The 22,026-nt window shown below is 42.8% G+C and overlaps 1 protein-coding gene across 4 annotated transcripts in view; it reads right to left on the bottom strand.

The window, feature by feature from the left end:
- The window catches only part of SYTL3 (synaptotagmin like 3), an 85,994-nt gene that overhangs the window by 55,923 nt on the left and 8,045 nt on the right, over window positions 1-22,026 (bottom strand). For 2 of the 4 annotated variants that reach the window (XM_046669528.1, XM_046669525.1), the window contains exons 2-4: window positions 19,771-21,977; window positions 17,518-17,736; window positions 2,151-2,215 (exon numbers count right to left, since the gene is read on the bottom strand). In XM_046669528.1, coding sequence (XP_046525484.1) covers window positions 2,151-2,215; window positions 17,518-17,736; window positions 19,771-19,880 — 394 coding nt within the window. In that variant the 5' untranslated portion in view covers window positions 19,881-21,977. Of the gene's footprint in view, window positions 1-2,150; window positions 2,216-17,517; window positions 17,737-19,770; window positions 21,978-22,026 lie in introns of those variants that run through there. The other 2 variants (XM_046669526.1, XM_046669527.1) reach the window with 2 other exon arrangements.

Genomic DNA, 22,026 nt, shown 5'->3' on the forward strand with positions numbered 1-22,026 from the left:
TGTATAGAAACAACTCCAGGAGATGCCTTAATGAAGGTGGTGTTGAGAGAGAACAGAAATTTCACCCCCTACAGTCTTATTGTTTATCAACTAGGAACAGAAGTGAAAAAATGAGACGCTGATCTACCACCTGGCGAAGACCCCAGTCCCCCAAAAGCATTTTCAGGAAACGAAATAAATGGGGCTGGCCCGGTGGAGCAGCAGTTAAGTGCACACATTCTGCTTCAGTGGCCCAGGGTTCGTCGGTTTGGATCCCAGGTGCGAACACGGCACCACTTGTCAAGCCATGCTGTGGCAGGCATCCCACATATAAAGTAGAGGAAGATGGGCATGGATGTGAGCTCAGGGCCTGTCTTCCTCAGCAAAAAGAGGAGGATTGGCTTAGGGCTAATCTTCCTCCAAAAAAAAAAGAAAGAAACTAAATAAAGTAATAAAACTTAGAGAAAGACCCCGTGCTGCCCTGCTTACCTAGAGTACACACTAAGTGGGGATGATAGCCCCCAAAGCTGGTACTTGGAGGATGAAAAAATCATAGATTTTACAATAGTTTGTGGCATGCTCCAAAAGGCATATGCAATGTATCTGGGATATGAAGCTTTCATGGATGGGTAGTATTTAGGGAAAAAATGTTAACAAGGCTGTTTGGGGACAGGAGAGAGGGCGATAATGAACAGAGTGTTGCAAAACGCGGGCCCAGATGAAGTCACGTACGCTGGCTGCATTATTCTGCTTGAGCACTCCCATTAGTATTCCATTTCCCTCCAGATTTCTAATAAACTCAGCAGAAATATCACTTTTTCTTGAGTAAGAGGGTCAGGAAAATAATCCAGTGGAGAATCTAAGGCTGACCCAACAAGGACCTCCGTTGACAGTGCCTTTTATAAAAGCTGTGTGACAACCCTCAAAACAATGGCTTCCTTTACTTGCCAACACATTTTTGGTTGAGGCTGAGTAGCTTATTTCTTTACCTCAAACCATCACTTTTTCCAAAAAAAAAAATTTTCCAGCGACCCTATTCCCTCTGGGTCAGTCTAGGCTTCCTGGCGTGCAGTCCTCACTGTCACACATCACAGAGCAGGGTGCCACCCACGCTACAGCTACGGACAGATGGGAAGCTCAGAGCATGCTGCCTCCACTTTATTTTGATGACACATGTGTGCCCTTGTCTGATAAGGTGTTCTCTTGTCTGTACAGCTCACATCCTCTGACACGGCACTTTTGTACCCAAAGCACACTCAGTTCACTCCTTTCAAGTCCTGGCTACCGATTACCGTCACATCAACTTTGCAGATACTTCCTAAGACCTTCATGGTACAGGGGCCAAATACACACCTCCATTCATATGATCACGACATGCGCTCACGTCATAATCATCAACATCCACTAAACTCTAGTGCTGTTCACACGCTGTGGTCTTCAGTGCTCCGTTCGATCATTTTGATAAGGATCATAAGCGAGGTTTTGTGCTTGGTGCTGTAAGGGACTAACAAGACTTTAAAAGCCCCGTTACTGCTTGTGGAAAGAGGAGGGCAGAAACGATCATATAATAGAAGGCACTTTCGACAATTCTGGAAGAGATGTACAAACCAGAGCTGCTGGTGTTTTGAGGGAGGGAAACTTTGCTCCCAGAAACAGGATGTCAGGGAAACTTCCAGGCCAACCGGCAGAGTTCAGCAGGTAGAAATGCATGTGGAGGGGGTCGGCCCCATGGCCGAGTGGTTAAGTTCACGTGCTCTGCTTCGGCGGCCCAGGGTTTCGCCAGTTCGGATCCTGGGTGCAGACATGGCCCCGCTCATCAGGCCATGCTGAGGCGGCGTCTCACATGCCACAACTGGAAGGACCCACAACTAAAAATATACAACTATGTATGGCAGGGGGGGTGCTTTGGGGAGAAAAAGGAAAAATAAAATCTTAAAAAAAAAAAAAAAAAGAGTTGGGTGTAGAGAAGGAGGTACCACAAGCTAAGATTGTGAACGGCTTGTGTGGAGGGGCAGAGGCAGGAAAGTGTAAACGAGTGGAACGGGAGGATGGCAGACACAGGCCTGTCTGCCACACCCTGCACAGTTGTTATATCCAGAAGTCTTAACACCAACTGTTTTTAAACTGGGAATGTATTATTTTACTTTAGCAAAAAATTTAAGATCATTTACCTTCAGTTGGAAATTTCTTGGCTCGTTCCTCAAAGAACCACTCTCCAGTTTTTATTTTCATGTTTCTGAAAAACAAGCAGAAAGGAGGCCTCAGACCGAGAGGTGGATGGCGCTGTATTTTTGGCTCAGGAGAGTTAGGTAGATAACATCACAAAATAATAGTTTTGCAAGGAACTTCAGAGTGCAAATTTCTGGCCCAAGCACTAACCTTACAGATCTCCCATAGAGGTGAAGTGATTTGACTAGTTAGCAGCAAAACAGGAGTCTCTGATTGGGTAAATTTTACCCAATATGTAACATGTACATGTACTGTATACACATTAACACATGCGTGTGCCCAATACACATTGAGTGCTTAATGTTTTCTGAATAAATATACAAGGAGAAACAAAATTGCCATCAAAATGATCAATCTATCATGTTTATGATGGGAAGCAACGGCATGAAGGAGAATGGACAAAAAATTCAATGCCATCTATTTGGCTAAGCAGGAGATCACCCTCAGGTTAGGTTAAGGTTAGTCAGAGTTAGCCACAGCGTTTACCAAGAGCCGACAGAGAAGATTCGCCTGGGAAGTTCCCGGGAGGAGATGAAGTCGGGGCTATGGGATCAATGTGCTTGCGGAAATCTGGGGACCTGGGTCCGAGTGGACCACTTGAGAGACAGAGGAAAGGACCTCTTCTTGGCCAGCTGGTCTTGTAACCACAGGACCTGTTTAAACTGACCCCATCTTATTAAGAACAGAATGTTGAAGCGGTTCTTCAGGGGCAGCGAGCCAAAACTGCAAGTCGTGTAGCTGGAGCAGGCACAGAGCAGAAAATCTTGACCTGAAATATCACCTGCAACCAAAGATTCCCCGCCCGCATGGAGCCAAAAGGAGTAGGGCATGACCAGAACTCAAAAGACCCTTTCCGGAAGTGAGGGGTCGGTCATCCAGGAAGATCCAGCGTTGAAGCCCCTTTCTAACCCTTACCATAAATGATCTAGTTGGAGTCCTGCCCACTGAAACTTGTCCTCATCCCAGTCTGCCCTCCCTAATCCCTTACATTCTACCCCAAACCTGGACTGGGGAGAGAGATTTGAGAGCCTTGCCTCGCCTCCTGTCTCCTTGCTGGTTGACTCACAATATAGCCTTTTCTTCTCTCAAAAGCTGGTGCTAGGTGCTGGCCTGGTGGCATAGCAGTTAAGTTTGAGCACTCCACTTTGGCAGCCTGGGGTTCACAAGTTCAGATCCTGGGTGTAGTACCGCTCATCAAGCCAGGCTGAGGTGGCATCCCACATAGCAGAATTAGAAGGACCTACAACTAGAAGATACAACTATGTACTGGGGGCTTCAGGGCGAACAAGAAGAAGAAGAAGAAGAAAGAAAAGATTGGCAACAGATGTTAGCTCAGGGCCAATCTTTAGAAAAAAAAAAAAATTACCAAAAGAAGTTCCCCAGGAGGTTATTTTAGGCTATACACCAACTCAAATGGACTTTTTTACTTAGTGCTTACAAATGCTGTTAATGTAAACAAATTCACAAATATGTGCCAATCCACTTGGTTTTTACAGAAGTATCCTATCTTTTTGTATGGAGTTCTAGTAGTTGTCAGAAGACATCAGCCAACTTCCTCCCCTAGTTAGAAACTATTATATTCTCTGATTAGTATGTGAATGATTATTCCCAAGGCTTAGGGACTAGAACAAGTGAAACATACACAGAGCATTTGTAAATTCTGATAACAGAGTTTTGATAATCAGTCACTACCATTCAGAGCCAAAAGTACATAACATGTTCAACTGTGATATGTGTCTAGAGAGACAGGCAAAAGTTTGCGTCCATGAAATCAGAAACTCAAAGATCTAACCTACTGAATGGCACACTTCAAGGAGCACAACATCAGCATCTCAGCAGTTTTCCCCTCGGGCGCTTGAAGGCGAGCCGAGGAGCAAAGACCAGGGGAAACGTGGAGAGAGTCACAGCGGGGTTGAGAACTCGCTCTCCTTTGAAGTGCGACACCTGCCAACTGGTCTGTTTCTCAGGATGCCTCCTCCATCCTTACAAGCAGGACAAGGTGTGACCATTAGATGAGGAGAGTACAAGAGCAAAATCAAACGTGGAAACAAGAAGGCCTCCATCAGTAAAGGAAATTCGCTTCCTGGGGGTTTTTCTGGTGGTGGTGACCGTCTCAGTTAATCCACTCTCTCGCCCTCACCACCGTTACTCTTGTGACCAAAAGCATTCATATATGAGACAGGAACTGGGGATGGCCAAGCCCTCAGACTGGACAAGAGATCAGAGCCGATTCAGCAGCGAGTCAAACCACGACCCTCTCTACGGTCAGCTGAGCTAGCCCGGCACAGGCCACCACCAGGAAGTAAACACACACACAGCGACACATCCACGGAAAATGAAAAACAGCCAAGGGGAGGGAGGAGAGGAAGGTGAAAAAGCCTGTGTAAATCGACATTCTATGACAAGGCCTCCACGAGCCCCGGTTTCAGAACCCACACAAGAAGGAGATAAATTAAAATACTAGTCACCTAGCGCCAGCCGTCTACAGTAACCATGGAATCATCTAATTAAATCCCAAGTGATTACAGTAGTCCCCCTTTATGCAAGGTTTCACTTTACAGCTTGTCACACAAGGTCAACCACAGCCAAAAATATCAAATGGAAAATTCCAGAAATAAGCAATTCATAAGTTTTGAGTTGCACGCTGTTCTGAGTACCGTGATGAAATCACGCACCATCCCACTTCCTTCCGCCGAGGATGTCGCTCATCCTTTGGTCCAGCGGATCCACGCTGTAGACACTGCCCACTCATCAGTCACTTAGCAGCCCTCTTGGTTATCAGATCAACCACTGCAGTGTCCCAGTGCTCGTGTTCTGGTAACCCTTATTTTACTTAAGAATGGCCCCAAAGCAGACTTTATTATTAGTTATCGTTGTTAACCTCACTGTGCCTAGTTTATGAATTAAACTTTATTATAGGTATGTACGTGTAGGAAAAAACAGGATATATAGAGTTTGGTACCCTTTGGGGTTCAGGCATCCACCGGGGGTCCTTGAACGCATCCCCTGCAGATAAGGGGACCACAGTACTTGTGACGTTCAAGCAGGAGCTTATGTAGCACAGACAGGTTTGGACACAAACTCACAGGTCTCTTGGGCTTATCCGTGATTAAAGAATGGAAGGATAAAAATACCACAGTCCTAAACCATATGACAACCAGCACTTCTTGCATTTGAGGCTTTTTCCTTGGAAAACTAGATTTGAGCTGGATATCCATAAGTATTTCGTACAGAATCAGCCATTTCATAAGCAATCATTCTCTAATATGTTTTTTATTTATTTATTTTTTATTGAGCTAATGATAGGTTACAATCTTGTGAAATTTCAGTTGTATGTTATTGTCTGTCAGTCGTGTTGTAGGTGCACCATTTCACCCTTTGTACCCACCCCCTACCCCACCTTTCCCCTGGTAGCCACTAATCTGTTCTCTTTGTCTACATGTTTAAACTCCTCATATGAGTGGAGTCATACAGAGATTGTCCTTCTCTGTCTGGCTTATTTCACTTAACATAATTCCCTCAAGGTCCATCCATGTTGTTGCAAATGGGACAATTTTGTTCTTTTTTATGTCTGAGTAGTATTCCATTGTATATATATACGTCATTTTCTTTATCCAATCATCTGTTGATGGGCACGTAGGTTGCTTCCATGTCTTGGCGATTGTAAATAATGCTGCAATGAACATGGAGGTGCATGGAACTTTTGGAATTGCTGGTTTCAGGTTCTTTGGGTAGATACCCAGTAGTGGGATAGCTGGATCGTATGGTAGATCTATTTTTAATTTTTTGAGGAATCTCCATACTGTTTTCCATAGTGGCTGCACCATTTTGCATTCCTACCAGCAGTGTATGAGGGTTCCTTTTTCTCCACAACCTCTCCAACATTTGTTACTATTTGTTTTAGTTATTTTTGTCATTCTAATGGGTGTAAGGTGATATCTTAGTGTAGTTTTGATTTGCATTTCCCTGATGCACAGCGATGTAATACTTTTTTTTTAATAGTTTTTTTTGAGGAAGATTAGCCCTGAGCTAACATCTGCCAATCCTCCTCTTTTTGCTGAGGAAGACTGGCCCTGAGCTAACGTCCATGCCCATCTTCCTCTACTTTATATGTGGGACGCCTACCACAGCATGGCTTGACAAGTGGTGCCATGTCCACACCCAGGAACCGCACCGGCAAACCCCAGGCCGCTGAAGCAGAACATGCACACTTAACCGCTGCGCCCCAGGATGGGCCCCCTAATGCTATTCATAAGGGCTGGCTGTGTACATCAACCCCAAGTTTTACAAAGAGGACCATTTATCACACTTATTGTCTAAGAAGAGGTGAGCAGATCTTGCAGTGGCCTCACCTGCAGTGTCTCTGCCCTTTTTATGGCCAACACAGGGTAGCCTGACTCACAGTAACCAAAGAAAGCATTTATTATTTCTGCCCAGATGACTAAATCAGAATTTGGCAATGAAAGCCTCTTGGAACATTTTCTGAGCTCAGCAATAGGTCAATGCTTTTTACATTTCTCAGATAGAAAATCATGACTTGCTTCTTCAAAACCTTTTCAATTAATCGATAAATACATCTTGAAAAGCAAAAGCCAAGGGTGGTGGAGAGAGCAGAAGATGCAGAGTCAGGAGACCTGAGTTTGGTGTCTGACCTCCCACTAACTCTGTGTGAGGATCAGTATAATTATAAACGCCAAGCACAGGGTGCATAGATGGCTCTTAATAAACTTCTGGAGGTTCTGCTATCCATTTTCATAACCTTGAACTCTGCTAATGCTGTCATTTCATTAGCAAATGAGAAATAACTGTTGAAAAGCACTTTACAAATTCTAGCATGCAAATGTCCAATAATACGATGAATGGAGGACCCTAATAGAAAGATAGCTTGACCTTATTACTGTCAACAAGCAAGGACTCAAACAGCCCTATTGGAATGCATTTTTGCTTTGCATTCAAATTAATCGCATCTGCAGGTGGCTAAACTGTCACATCCATGCCTTATGCACCAAGAAAAGTCAGCACGATGTTCCTAGAGCTGCTCAATGTATTTCCACCATTCAACAGACAAGAGGTGGAAAATGGGTCTGCAGAGTCAGATTCTCCGAATGCCTAAAGATGCACATCTTCCACAAAGATTTGCTCTCCAACCAACGCCATGATGGCAAGGAAGCCTGTGAGAGCCTTGGTAGCTTATCAGACAGACAAACAAGCTGCAAAAACTCCAAATGAAGAAGCCAAATATTGTAAAACTGAGACCAACCTGACTTCTTTGTGCCAGCTCATCTGACCACTTGGTAATCCCCAGCCAAAACAGTCCCATGCATGCACACAGTTGAACATTTTTTTACATCAAATAATCTTGTAGCTAAGCTGGGTTTTAGTTACAAAGCAAATAATGAGTTTTTTACACCAGCTCCGTTGATCTGATTTCAACGTTCTTACAGGAAAAAAGACTGATCGTTGTGATTAAATTCTAGGTAACCAGGAGAGGAGTCAGACAATCAAGATGAAGAGAAAGACAGGATTTTATCAAGCTGCTACCACCACTTCTTGCAAAACATTAATAACTCTCCGTTATTTGACCTCAGAGAGAAGACGGGTTCCCTCTGTCATACTCGGTGCTGTGTCCACAGCCCCAAGCACAACTGAGGGGCGTGGTGGGGCTGGTGAATATGTGTGGGTTGGCAAACAAATGAATATTCCCACTTCTGCAGGGAGCTAAGAATCGAAGGTGGGATCTGACACAGGTAGAGCCCTGTGGCAGTGAGGTCTAGTGTGGGTCATGCCTTCTAAATGTGCAGGGCGGGGGTCACAAACTCAGGCACCAAGCAGAAACTGTAAATGAGGAAAGTGGGCTGGGTGTGAGACAATAGGGAGGGGTGGGCACTGTGGTGCACTGGAGAACTCATGCTCCCTTTTAAGGCATTAAAATGATAAATATTAGACTTTTTGCAGGCCCCGAAAACAAGGCTTGGGGGCTGCCTGCAGCCCATTGGGCATGAGTACGTGATTCCTGGTTTGTTACATCAGATAGCTAGTCAACAAAAGTAAGAAAAATTCTATGGCTGCCAGGCAGCTGTACTTGTTAAGGCCTGGACTGTAAAAATCAAGTTAGATGCTATGCATCTCCCTGTCTGCCCTTAGATCTAACGAGAGGTCCACCACTAGCGAAGGGGCAATGAGAAGGGCAGACAACATGGAGCATCTGCTCTCTGTTGGCCAACCCTCAACCTGGATGTCTGCAGAGGCAACCAAGAGCCTCTCAGACAATGCCACAGGCAGGAGAGTCCTGTGGACCAGAGAAACATGTGCCTCACTGGGGGAGCTGGGGAAAGTTCCAGAAGCACCTAGTCTTCAAAGGCATTTAAGACTCGCCTCTGTGAAAAGGAAACAGAAAGTCATAAGGAAAAACCAGGCTGACGTGAAGAGACAACAGACTAGAGTGAAGGAAGATTTAAGAAACTAACAATGCAAAAGCAGAATGAACTGCCTTACCAACAGCAAAGAGCAGAATGGAGAGTCTGGAAAGTCGAATCAGTGATGCTGACTCAGTAGAGATGCTTTCCCAGAACATGAATGAAGAAGAAAAAGATACTAAATGTTGAAGGAGAAGATAATACAGAGGGAGAATAGAGAAAGGGGCCAATCTATGTGTTAAAAGTTCTTCTCTAAGAAGCCAGAGCAAGTGGCATAAAGAATAATCAGAACAATCAGACCTGACTGAAGAAAACGTTACCAAGTCAAAAAACAAGGAAACTCCACCCTCACACCCATGAGGATGGCTGCTACCAAAAAAGCAGAAAATAACAAGTGTCAACGAAGATGTGGAGAAACTGGAACACTTGTGTACTGTTGGTGGGGTTGTAAAATGGCACAGCTGCTATGGGAAACAACATGGCAGTTCTCAAAAAAATCAAACATAGAAATACCATATGGGGGCTGGCCCCGTGGCCATGTGGTTAAGTTCACATGCTCTGCTTCAGCAGCCCAGGGTTCTCTGGTTCAGATCCTGGGTGTGGACCTACACACTGCTCCATCAAGCCGTGCTGTGGCAGCATCCCACATAGAAGGACTAGAAGGACCCACAACTAGGATATACAACCACGTACGGGGGCTTTGGGGAGACAAAAAAAAAAAGAGGAAGATTGGCATCAGATGTTAGCTCAGGGCAAATCTTCCTCGCCAAAAAGCATACCCTTAAAAAAAAAAAGGAAATAATATATGATCTAGCAATTCCACTTCTGGGTATTACCCAAAAGAATTGAAAGTAGGGTGCCAAAGAGATGTACACCCATGTTCACAGCTGCTTTATTCACAATAGCCAAAAAGTAGAAGCAACCTAAGGGTTCACTGACAGAAGAATGGATGAACAAAATGTGATATAAAAATACTGCGGAACATTATGCAGCCTTAAAGAGGAAGGAAATTCTCCAATATGCTGGAGTGTGGATGAACCTTGAGGACATTATGCTGAGTGAAATAAGCCAGTCACAAAAAGACACATACCATATGATTCCACTTATATGAGGTACCTAGAGTAGTCAAATTCATAGAGACAGAAAGTAGAAGGGTGGGTGCCAGGGGCCTGAGAGAGACAGGAATGGGGAGTTATTGTTTATTGAGTACAGAGTTTCAGTTTTACATGATGAAAAGAGCTCTGGAGATGGACGGTGGTGATGGTTGCACAGCAATGTGAATGTACTTAATGCCACTAAGCTGTACACTTAAAAATGGCTCAGATGGTAAATTTTATGTTATGTGTATTTTACCAGAATTTTAAAAAGTTTTTTAAAAAAACAAGCAAATCCAAGGGATAGACACCTCAAAGGAATTTTCTTTATTCCATAAAAATCAACGTGGAGAAACTCATACCCAGACATGTACTAGAAACTCTTTTTAATTACAAGGATACAGAAAAACCAATGTTTCTAATACATAAAAACCAGATAATCAAGAAAGAAATTTAAAGAAAAGCGAGCCTCAGATGTCTCTGTTATATTAAATTCCAAAAGACAGTGAGAACGCATTTACTGAACTTTGAGGTTAAAAGGCTGGAACCCAAGATTTTAGAAACAGTGAAGTCATTACTAACAAGGGAAGGCACTGAAGGCATCCTCAAATAGGCAATGGCTTAGAACATAAGCCACCACGTGCTCTCCCGGGGGAAAAAATCCTTGAAGAGGGATTTCAGTTGAGGGGAAAATGAATCAAAATTTAAAACTTGCAAATTGGGAAATCATGGTCTCGAAAGATTGGCAATAAGCACTTGAATTGGTTAAAATTTAGAGTTGGTTTAATAATTGTTCATATAATTATGAAAATATGCAAGTGACAAAAATAATTCTTGAAGGAGATATTATAAAACATAAAAAAGTAATAATTTATGAGAATATAGATATTTCAAAATGACTGGCTAAATGAATACAATTATTTACAAAACATTTCTGTCTCTATGAATTTGCCTATTCTAGGTACCTCATGTAAGTGGACTCATAAATATTTTTCCGTCTGTGTCTGGCTTATTTCACTTAGCAAAATATTTGCAAGCTTCATCCATGTTTTAGCATGTATTAGAATTTATTTATTTATTTATCTATTTATTTATTTATTTATTTATTGCTGAGAAAGATTCACCCTGAGCCAACATCTGTGCCAATCTTCCTCTATTTTATATGTTGGTCACCACCACAGCATGGCCACTGCCAAGTAGTGTAGGTCTGCAACCAGGAACTGAACCCAGGCCGCCAGAGCAGAGCATGCCGAACCCAACCACTAGGCTACCCGTAGAACTTCATTCTTTTTTATGGCTGAATAATATTCCACAGTACAGACCACCTATGTACCATATATCGCATTTTGTTTATCCGTTCATCTGCTGATGGACCACCTTGCAACTATTGTGAATAGCATTGCTGTGAACACTGGCTTATTGTTTGAATATCTGAAGTACAGTTTGAAAGCTACAAGGTTGTTATCAAAACCAACATTAATGTTTTCCTTTTCTTAATTCAAATAGCAGAAGGTTTTGCAATACGCTAGCTTTTAGGGTGTGTCAGCATTTATAATAAGATTCAAATTTTAAATACTTGTGGTTCCTAAAGAGAACTCAAAATTAACTCAGATGCCTTTAACACATAAGATTATATGTTACAAAGGATGTTGTGCACATTTTACTGTCTTTTTCCCTAGCATAAAGGTAATACGTTTATCACCCCTAGATTATGGAACCGGAGAACTCTTTTCAAATTAAACACAAAGTAATCATTTCAGACCCGGCAAAAACTAGGCTAGGCTCTGAGGCCTGTGTTCAAGGCAAGTTTCACCACTTTGTTAGCAAGTTTTTACAATTTTAAAAGGGAGAAGGGCTAACCAGTGTCTTATCTGTTGACTTTATTCCAATAGTTATAAAAGTACTATTCATATGGGTAGCAAAGTACATAGCAGAATTAGGCAGACTTATTTTCTTTTCCTTTTAAAGAAGCAGCATTGTTAATTTTTTTTAAATCCCATTAATCATGAATCTAAGACGGATATCACAAAATCTAATCCCATTACCACCAAAGCATCCCAAAGCTACTTCAGAGGAGACCAGACTGAGATCAGCTTTACCATGAGGCAGAAACCCACAGGAAGCTTTCTTTCAACGAAAAGGAAGGCTTATTAATGCTGATTCTTAAATATCTGCATTAATAGAACAGTATAGGAGTTGAATCACCCAAAATCATGAAATCCACACATGACTTCTCTTTGGCATTGGAATCCCCTTCAGTCTATGGACACGAGTGTGTTACTGTAGAAATTCTTATGAAAACATGACTTAAAGGGAACTATGAGCCTGTCCAGCATCCCTACGTCTGTGAACACCTTAACTCCAGCCTACACTCTGGCCCATCACGTAAACCAAGGCAGCTCTTCACCACCACATAGAGTGCCAGCCTGGGAAAACTGGCCCCCAGTGCTGCCCTCCCTCGTAGGGTGGGCGACAGGTTTCAGCAGAACTGAATGAGGCGACAGCTTCGAGTATGAACAAAAGACTCAATGCTACAGAAAGCTTACCCATCTCATAAACGTTTTAGGATTGAGACCTGCCATGGCTAATCAAGTGCTGATCACAGAAGAAATTTCAACTGCGACAAAGGAGATGCTACCCAGACTATTGTGAAAGCTTTGCCTTTAATAAGTGTGAAATAAACTTTTCAAAAACAAACTTTTTCCAAAAATGTCCCATAATTTTCCATTTTTTACTATAGCCATGCACTGCATAACAATGTTTCGGTCAACCACACACTGCCTATATGATGGTGGTCCCATAAGATTAGTACCATGGAGCCTAGGTGTGTAGTGGGCTATACCATCAAGGTTTGTGTAAGTACACTCTACAATGTTTGCACAATGACAAAATCACCTAATGACGCATTTCTCAGCACGTATCCCCGTCATTAAATGACACATGACTGTATATGTTTTGGTAACAGAAGGCTTCAAAGAATATTAAATAATCATTACTCCCATTTGGCCAATGGATAAAAAGAACATCCTGATCCAATATACAATAATCATCGATCGCATTGCTATGGAAGCAGTGTACATACACGGTATGAAACAGCTAAGCGGTATTTTGAGAACTAAAACAGATGCCATTTCCAATTCAGATCTAAGAAGAAAAATTTGTATTTCAGAGAACAAAAGACTTTTCTCTTGTAAAATTAGTCGTAGTGGCTAATCTCTTGAAAATTTGTAAATGTACGACTGTGAAATATTTTACTCAACGTATTTAACTTGTCCATATACACTTTTTTCATGTGCAACACATGGATGTAGTTTCTGTCAGCAACGTTAAAAATCAGATTAGAAAAAAAAAGAAATCAAGTTTTGAAACAGAAACAGGCAGTAAAGAAATGTTATTCTAACCTTGGCACCAAGCTAAAGTCCTTCTTTGGCCAACTCTCCTGCACCATACCTGGCATTCAATTTCCTTTCAATCTTTCATAGAGTTAGACTGTTTACCCACCTGAAGAGTAGGAGTATTTACAATAATGACTGCAGATTATTCCATTCTCATACATTAGTTATTTGTGTTTGTGGATATAAAGTGGTAATTCAGTATTTTGTCAAACCATGAGATTTTGAAAATACTGGGAATATCAGTCTGAAATTCAAAAGATTACATTTTCCAAACTCTGGAAGTTTTGTTTTAAGCAGGAAACATAATTGCTATAGAATTTCTTTTGAAATGTCCCTTGATTTTTAATAAAAATGATTTCACACATGCAGAAAAAACAACACATCATCCTGTAACGACATCTTTATAGCTAGGTCCTAATCTGAAAGGTATTTGAACAACAACAAAAATCCCCTTTGATAAATTCCAAAACCTTATATTAATCATTACTGCTATGCAGTAATAATTCAAATCCCAACCTGAGAACTAAGAATATGATAGTAAGTACCAAAGTCTGTATCAATTTGGAACTGAACACACTTAACTTTCTCTCCATTAGCATCCGGCTTAGTACATCAGAGAAATTCGAACAGTCCCGGAAATTACCCTGAAATCAACAGTGCCACCTGCCACAGCTTGAAACCCTACACCTAAAATCTCTGTTCTAATTATTTTATAAACAACAAAACCTTCCTAATGAAACAGAGAAAAGCATGCCCACGACTATCTGAAGCTGAAGAATAAATGATTTCCTATGGTCATAGCCAATTACGAAGCAAGAACAAAAGATCACAACTTGAAGGAAAAAAAAGTCTCGAGCAAGTGTAATTCCTCAGCAATCAAGTTCAGGCAGGTGAGCAGGTTTCTCCTGGGTGGAATTTGATGTTAATGCATTGTCAATAATTTTGAAGGGGAAACAAAATCAATGCAAACCTAAGTCATCAAGTTCAATCTTAATTTTTTTTAATGAAGCTGAAACAAACAAGCAAACATGAAGCTTAGTCTCCTTGATATTTCAACATAGTTTTTACCTTGTGCCATTTCACTGCAGAAATTGTTAATAAGTTTCAAAGGGGGAAAATACCAACCAAAGGAGCAAAGATGAGTTTATGCACCTGACTCTCTCTTCTTTACTTCTTCTCCCAAATCATCTTCTCCTGAAGCTTCCTGCTAAGGACAACACAGGGCCCTCATGACTGGAAGCAACTTTCAACCAACTTTCTTCTTCAGAGTCCTTTCCAACTTGTCTTTGCTTTCTCAGTTCTTTCTATTCTCTGCGTCTCCTTTATGCTGTTTCTTTTTGTTTTTCTGATGCCCTCCGAGCAGGAAAGCATAAAAAGCTATCCATTTTGCCAGTCCTCAGAACCATTTTTCACGTTTCCCTCTCTGTCATCCCGCTTCATCATCATCCCTTAGATGAACCGTCGCTCACGGTCTCCATCTCTGTTGCCAGCAGCCTCACCACTCCACACCTCGTTCACAAGGACTTTCCCACGGCTCCTTCATCTTCATCTTTCCCGTCCTGAGTCTGCCCTGCAGAGCACTGGCTGACTTTTGTATGACTTTCCTCTGGCCAAGCGCATACGCTCACACCCCATTTCCTACTGTCCCAGATCTAAACTCCTCCAAGTGGCTTTTAAGACTCTCGCCTCCTGGGCGAGTCTCCCAGCAGGCAGAAGAAGGTAGGGATCAAGAAGGGATGGGATTCAGGAGAAGGGAGTTCTAGTCTTACTGACCACATGGCCTTGGGCTAACTATCTGATGTCTCTAAGCCTCTGTTTCTTCACATGGAAACTGAAGATAATAGTACTAGGTGCCCCATAGGACTGTTTTAAGGTTTAAATAAGACACTAGGTGTAAAGAAAGGCTTGGCCTGGCACTTCACACATGGCAAGTGGTCCAGCTCAACCCCTAGCTGTTCCGTCTCCCTGACAATGTTCATCTTCCTCTCCAATCCTGACCCTTTTCTAGAAATGTTCCAATCATGAATGATGCTCTGGAAAGTCACTTTGCACCAGCTCAGCCCTCACTCGCCTCGCCCTCCTCTGAGCTCAGCTCTCAGTAATTCTCTAAGAGAAAACTTGCCCTGAAGGCAGAAACCTCAGATATCTCCTGGAACCCCAACAGGAGCCCAAGGCCAGCACATTCCACAGGCCTTTTGCCCCAACTACTGCACTCTATAAATTGGTTTTGCTTTTTTTTTTAATTGCCTCCTAGAACTTTTCCTTTCTTTTTCCTTTTTTTTTTGAGGAAGATTAGCCCTGAGCTCACATCTGCTGCCAATCCTCCTCTTTCTGCTGAGGAAGACTGGCCCTGAGCTAACATCTGTGCCCATCTTCCTCTACTTTATATGTGGGACACCCACCACAGCATGGCTTGCCAAGCAGTGCCGTGTCCACACCTGGGATCCGACCCGGTGAACTCTGGGCCGCCCGAAGCGGAACATGCGCACTTAACCACTGTGCCTCTGGGCTGGCCCCGAACTTTCCCTTTCTTGATTTTAAAAATCTATTTCCCTCCTCCTGTTCCCACAATGGATTCACTTCTTAAGGAATGAGTCTCAAGCTGAGGAAGAAGCAGGGAGAGGAAAATGATGGAAGTCAAAAATCCTTCCCAGGTCCCAGTTCTGTTATGACTGTTACATATTCTCAAGTTTGACCAAGCCTTATCCGTGTTTTGGCCCGAAAATCGGATTGCAGCCCAGGGTGGACATAACCAGAGAGGGAACAGAGGGCTGCAAAAAAGAGAAGCAAAGAGAAAGGAGAGGGGAAGGGATGTGTTATAAATCATTTAGTGCTTTCCCCATACGACTTCCTGTGTTAATTCACTCAGAGTAATGCAATTATCGCAGGTATTTTGAAAAACATCCTTATTTCAAAATAAGGAAGCTGGGGTTTTAGAAATCACACTTGGTGTACTTAGAGGCTAACGTTACAATACCCAGTGCATGATGCTCTGCAGGGTGGGGATTTCAACAGGGCCAACTTCCTGTGGCATCGCCTCAGCCCCGCCCCACTGTTTTGATTTTTAGCTTATAGTTAACTATTAGAAGAAGAAAAAATGCTGAAGAATTTCATAGCTTACTAAACAATGTTTATCGTTAGCCTTCAAATATATACGGTTGATTGAAACAGGAGAAGAAGGTCTTAAGACCTTTCTAGAAATTATTCGGAATTCCTACTTACTTTCTGAAGAGCTCAGACCTGCCTGAGCACAGGTGTGGCCAGCGAGGGTTAAAAGTAATTCTTTATCTTTGCCTCTCAAGCTAAGAACAGCCTGGAGGGCATTGGCATCAACAAACCAAAGAAATCTGAGATGCGCAGAGGTAACTGATACAAGTTGGTGTGACTTGGCGTGCTTTTATGGAAATGAGAGGTATGCAGTGCAGGAGCAAAGAAATCTGGTTAAGCAACTTCACTTACTTTGGATGAGTGATTGAAATACATCAGGCCTTGCAAGGGACAGGAAATTCAAGGAGATTAGGTCAGGGTGCCCAACAAACACAATCAGCGCCATTTAGGGGAGAGGAAACCCAGTCGCCACAGCCATGCTGTATAAGCGCCCCTCGCAAGCTTTGTCCCGGGGCCCTCACACATCTGCAGCAATATTTAGAGGTTGTTTTCAAACCTCAAAGTCTCTGATTGCTCTCCTAGCGTCGCACCAGACGAACATTTCTCCCTTCTCGTAAGTTCCGCGATGTCCTTGTGCACCCTCTCCCCTAACAAACAGAAAGCCTCTCCCTTGTGTTTTCAAGGAATCGGTGACCAGCCCATTCTTGCTTTGGACAGCAGGAGTCCAAGCCAAATACGTTCTTTATCATTTTCAAAGTGGGTAGTTCAAAAATACCAGTTCCGTGTTAAAAAATTTTTTAAACTTTACAAGACCAAAAGATTAAAATATATGTAGTTTCAGGCTATCACCAATAGAAAGCGTACCCATTTCTTTATTCAAGTACCTATATAGGTCAGCTTGCCTCCTTGAAAAAGGCCTCATTGAAAGCTGCATAGGATCACTCGAATATTCTCTGTGTTAAAATCCACTCCACTTTCTCTAAAAGAGATAACTTCAGGTCTAAGAAAACTAAGACACCTAGTTAAGAAATCTCAGTGCATCTTAACTCCTGGGTTAACCTAACCTTAGCCACGGCAAACAAAGTTTTACAAATTAAGGAAAAAACTGTTTTATGTAATAAACTTTCGTTTTAAATGACAATAACTTCCACGTCTGGAAAAGCAGCTCCATATCAGGCACTCTGTAAACATTTGCTGATTGAATTCGAGGAGTGATGGTGCTTTGTATCAACTGTTTGTCTTGGCCTGTGTCAGACGCCTGAGTCCGTGGAGAGAAGGGACCCCTGGGATCCTCACCTGTCCTCGAAGCACACGGTGCACTTCCAGGCGTGGGTCCTCCTCAGGAACACCCGGCACTCAGAGCACACGCGGTGGCTGCAGCCGTGGCACACTGCCCCCCGGTTCAGCAGGAACCCCAGCATCCGCTGGCAGCGGGCACAGGACTTCTGTTTGTACTCCTGGCTCACGCTCTTCGCGCCCTTCCACCGGAGACGCTGAAGGTGCGTCTTCAGTTTCCTGTGACCCAGAGAGTCAAATAATAAGATATGGCCGAACAGAAGGACAGATACCGGACATACTCCCACACAGCAAGGGCCTCAACAGTACCCCGTGTGGCAAGAGAGAAGGGGCTTTGGCATCCAACACCCCCAGTTTCCAACATGGCTGTGTGAAGCAGGGATCTCACTCAACCTCTCGGAGCAGAGGCTCAGAGGTTTCCTCGACTGTGAAACAGAGATGAGAAAACCTTACCTCCCAGGGTTGCTATGAGGATTAAATGGCCAAACATAAACATTATGCCTGGCACAGAGGAGTTCACTGCTGATCTTTTCCAGGTTCATCCCTTTCTGCCCAAAAGGTGTTATAAAGGTAAGCAGGAATGGTGAGAGAAGAGGAAAAAACACAGAAAATGGCATCAATTCTAATATGCAAGGCATGGAAAGGTCTGTAGACATACAGCATACACACCTGCTGTTGTCGTAAGTTACCCGGTACAATTAGTTAACTGATGCTATGCTTTTGCTACTGTTTTTTATGGTTGGTCAGTACACTTCCAGTCTCTATTTTCCCCCAGACAATAGCCCTAGTACAAAGTGACATTACATTGGATCCCAAAAAGGTGAACACTCTTTTATGAAATGTCTCTGTTTGCCTACTTTTAGAAGAGAGAGGCCAATCCCAAGAAACTCGCTTACGTCCAGCTTTCAGGATTTGCCCTAGAATCAGTACCCTTTGGAACAAAAGTTCCTTCCCACAGTAGCCATGTCACTTTGTTAATATTCAAAGCGATGTTTCTAAATCACTGAAAGATCCTTAATCATCAGAGAAAATTTAATTTTGTTCAGTGAATTATATTTTTTAATGGAAGAAAGTATAAGTACATTTAGAGAGCTTTGGGATGACAGGAGGATAAAAAAAGGATAGATAATAGGGGAGGATAGAACTGTGGCTTCCAGTTAACCAGAAAAGTTCTCTCATTGCTCAAGCATTTGGTTGTCCAAAATTTTATTTCATACTTGTATTTTTCTTGGCAGACTCTGAAAGAGTGCTACCATCAAAAACAAAACAAAATCAAAAAGCCTATTCCGTTTACTTTTTTTCTAGACCTCACATCGATAAACACAGCATCACCATATTTAAAGACGGATTTTTTTTTTTTTTTTGAGGAAGATTAGCCATGAGCTAACATCTGCTGCCAATCCTCCTCTTTTTGCTGAGGTAGACTGGCCCTGAGCTCACACCCGTGCCCATCTTCCTCTATTTTATATGTGGGATGCCTACCACAGCATGGCTTGCCAAGTGGTGCCATGTCCGCACCTGGGATCCGAACCAGCGGACCCCGGACCGCCAAAGGAGGACATGTGAACTTAACTGCTGCGCCACCAGGCCAGCCCCTAAAGTCGGATCTTGACAGCTAACAGCAGACACTGTTTGGTACAGTCCAGCACCGCCTTACTCAGTCTTAACTAATGTCAAGCAGCCTGTGCAGCTCAGAGACAGACAAGGAAAGAAGCTCCCTGTTGACAAATCGGCCAAGGAACAGGCTGAGCCGGTTCATAGTCTGTGTTCCCTTTCCTCAAAGCCGACTGGGGAAAAAAAGCAGGCCAAGAAAAAGACAGGAATGGATTCCAGCAGATCTGCTGTTTCTAAGCTGCTTTCTTTTGTGCCTTTAGTTACCACCAAAAATAATTTAGGAAAACCCTTAGCTGGAGGTCTTTCCTTGAGGGGTATATTGGAAGCTTGAAAAGCTGCTTTGGAATTATTCCTGCAAAGTAGGCAAATGGACATGCAGACAGACAGCAAACTTATCACAAAAAGGCATTATTTTAAATGAATAACGAAAGCAGCCTTCCGTTTCCCTCATCATCTTCAAAGTTTAGTTAGACAGCAACGGTCATCTCCAGCCCTTCACGGGGACTCTTGTCAGACAAGAAGCTGAGAAGCAAGGCAAGCAGCAATAAGTATACAAGTAGCAACACGCCAAGCAGCAGCAGGTGCCGAGCAGAAGAAGCCAAAAACCCAAAGAATTCCACCCATTTGATAGCAACATACCGTATCCTCTCCTCCTCGATGTTTTGAACCGCCTGGTCTCGGTACAGGACCTGGAGAATCTCCTCGCGCTCTACCTCCTGGAGGGAATTCAGATTGACTTCTTGGGCCATGTCCTCTTTCTTCTCTTAGACCCAAGCTGAAGTTTTACTCCATGACCCAGCGCTCCCGTCCTGTGGATGAGCTCAGAGAGGCCAGCAGCAACCCCTAGTTCTCGACAGAGCTCCCTCTCCGATTTCAGTGGCAACTGTTCTGCTGGTGGCTCTTTTTTTCCTTTTTAACTGTGTCACACTCCCGGGAGAAGAAAGCCCCAAGAGGCTGTCCCTCTTCTTGGAGTTGTCGCTCCCAGTGCCTCACGCCCCCTGGGGAGCCTTTCCACAGGGTCCTGTCGCAGCCTCTGACATCCGTCTAAGATGAAAGCATATCTTTGTTCTGAGGTTTAGCCAGAGATTGTTATAAGTCATGCGTGGCTCCAAGCAGATAATTTCTGCAAAGCAGAAGTAATCCCTGTCTGAGGGAACTTACAAATAGCAATAAGAAGCGTATCAACGACTTCTAGAAGCTAACCTTCCCCTTCCAATGTTTTCAGGCCAGCAGTAATGATAACCGAAAGCCCAGCCAGTTCAATACCTATAGGAAAGACAGCAAATACGGCATCATTTTTCCTGGCTTGTGTATCTCTGTATCACTTCAGAAAAGACCAAATGTTCTACACAGACAGAACTCTGCATTTTCTGCCATGGTGATAATGTAATATTTTAAGTTTTATTAAATTGGCTTTCTTGTGTCTCTGAACTTGGGTTTTTCTGATATGGATTCTCTATCTCCAGTGATTAGAGAGATAGAAAGATCTGTTTAATGGACATCATCGTTGTTGAAAATATATTAGAAAAATGATGTTCTCAACTGTTAGCTATTATTTTTTAAATGAATTTCAAAACCCAGAAAAATTTTAATCAATTAGCAATGTCTGAAGGGACCACAACTCAGTCACTTATCCATTATTTCTGGGTTTTAACCGTTTCCACGGGCTGCCTTACGCATGGGGTCTTGTTTCTGTTTAACGCCAGTTGAAAGGTTCTGCGTACATTCTGCTACATTCTTTTTCCATCAGCGATGTTGACACACATCACCGTCCATCTGTTCCTCCCCCCAACTAAGAAGACGGCATTGAACCGATAATCCGCTGGAGAGATGCATATCAATGAAATGCAGAAAACACAGAAAATGGAATCAATATACTTTCTATAATGCCATTTTGTTATCAAATCTACACTAATCCCTCAGTAATAGGACCTACTTTCAACGCTATAGAAGTTAAACTCCCTTTGTTGGGCTTCAGCAGAAATTCACATTATATTAATTTCTGATCCATGGCAAATTAGTGAACCAGAGGTTAATAGACTCTTAAAGGATTCTTCTCTTTAAGCAGAGATTCTTAATCTTTAGCAGTTTTTCTTAATCTTTAGCAGTCTGGTGAAGCCTCCATATTCAAACGCATAAAACAAAATACATTGGGTTACAAAGGAAATCGATTATACTGAGATATTTCTACATTATAATATAGTAATAGATGTGTTCACTGATGCATGAAATAATAAACATAGCAGTGGTCTAATGACTACCATAATTTCAAAGTGGTGATGCTTATAAACAATATTTTGGGATGTCCGCAACATACAACGTGGCCTGAAAATATCTGTGATTTCTCTTGGTAACAGTCACAAGTCCTGCTGGTTCTACTATGGTTTGATGTCTGTATTCATAATTGAAGGAGATGCTAAATTTTAGTTAGAGATTAATGATAATAGGTCATTTTGTTCACATCCGAGTTCATGGACCTACAGGTGAAGGACCCCTGGCATACAAGATTCTATATTTGTCAGTTTCTCTATTGTAAGATCAAGTACAAATAATTTGCTCATCCAAGTTGCGGAGGTTGCATGAGAAGCAGGAAAACTCAGAGCTGAAAGGGGACGGACGCTCTTGGCCTCTAGTACTTGGTGCAGTGCTCATAAGTGCCTGCTCTCAAAAGGCTTCCCATATAGATGGTGGGAAAATGACAAAGTTGACAAGGACTTGGGGCTCTAGCCCAGCGCAGCTGGTAACTCACTGCGCCACCAAGGGCGAAGCCTCCTCCCTCGTCCGTCTGCAGTTTCCGGATGAACAGATGGAACTAGCAGATCTTAGCCGCCCAAGCCTCTGCGTCTCTGGAAAAGAGAAAAGCAATATGCAACAGCGTGTAATCAAAGTGCTAAG

Source organism: Equus quagga, chromosome 8 (genome assembly GCF_021613505.1).
Source record: "Equus quagga isolate Etosha38 chromosome 8, UCLA_HA_Equagga_1.0, whole genome shotgun sequence".
Taxonomy (NCBI): Eukaryota; Metazoa; Chordata; class Mammalia; order Perissodactyla; family Equidae; genus Equus; species Equus quagga.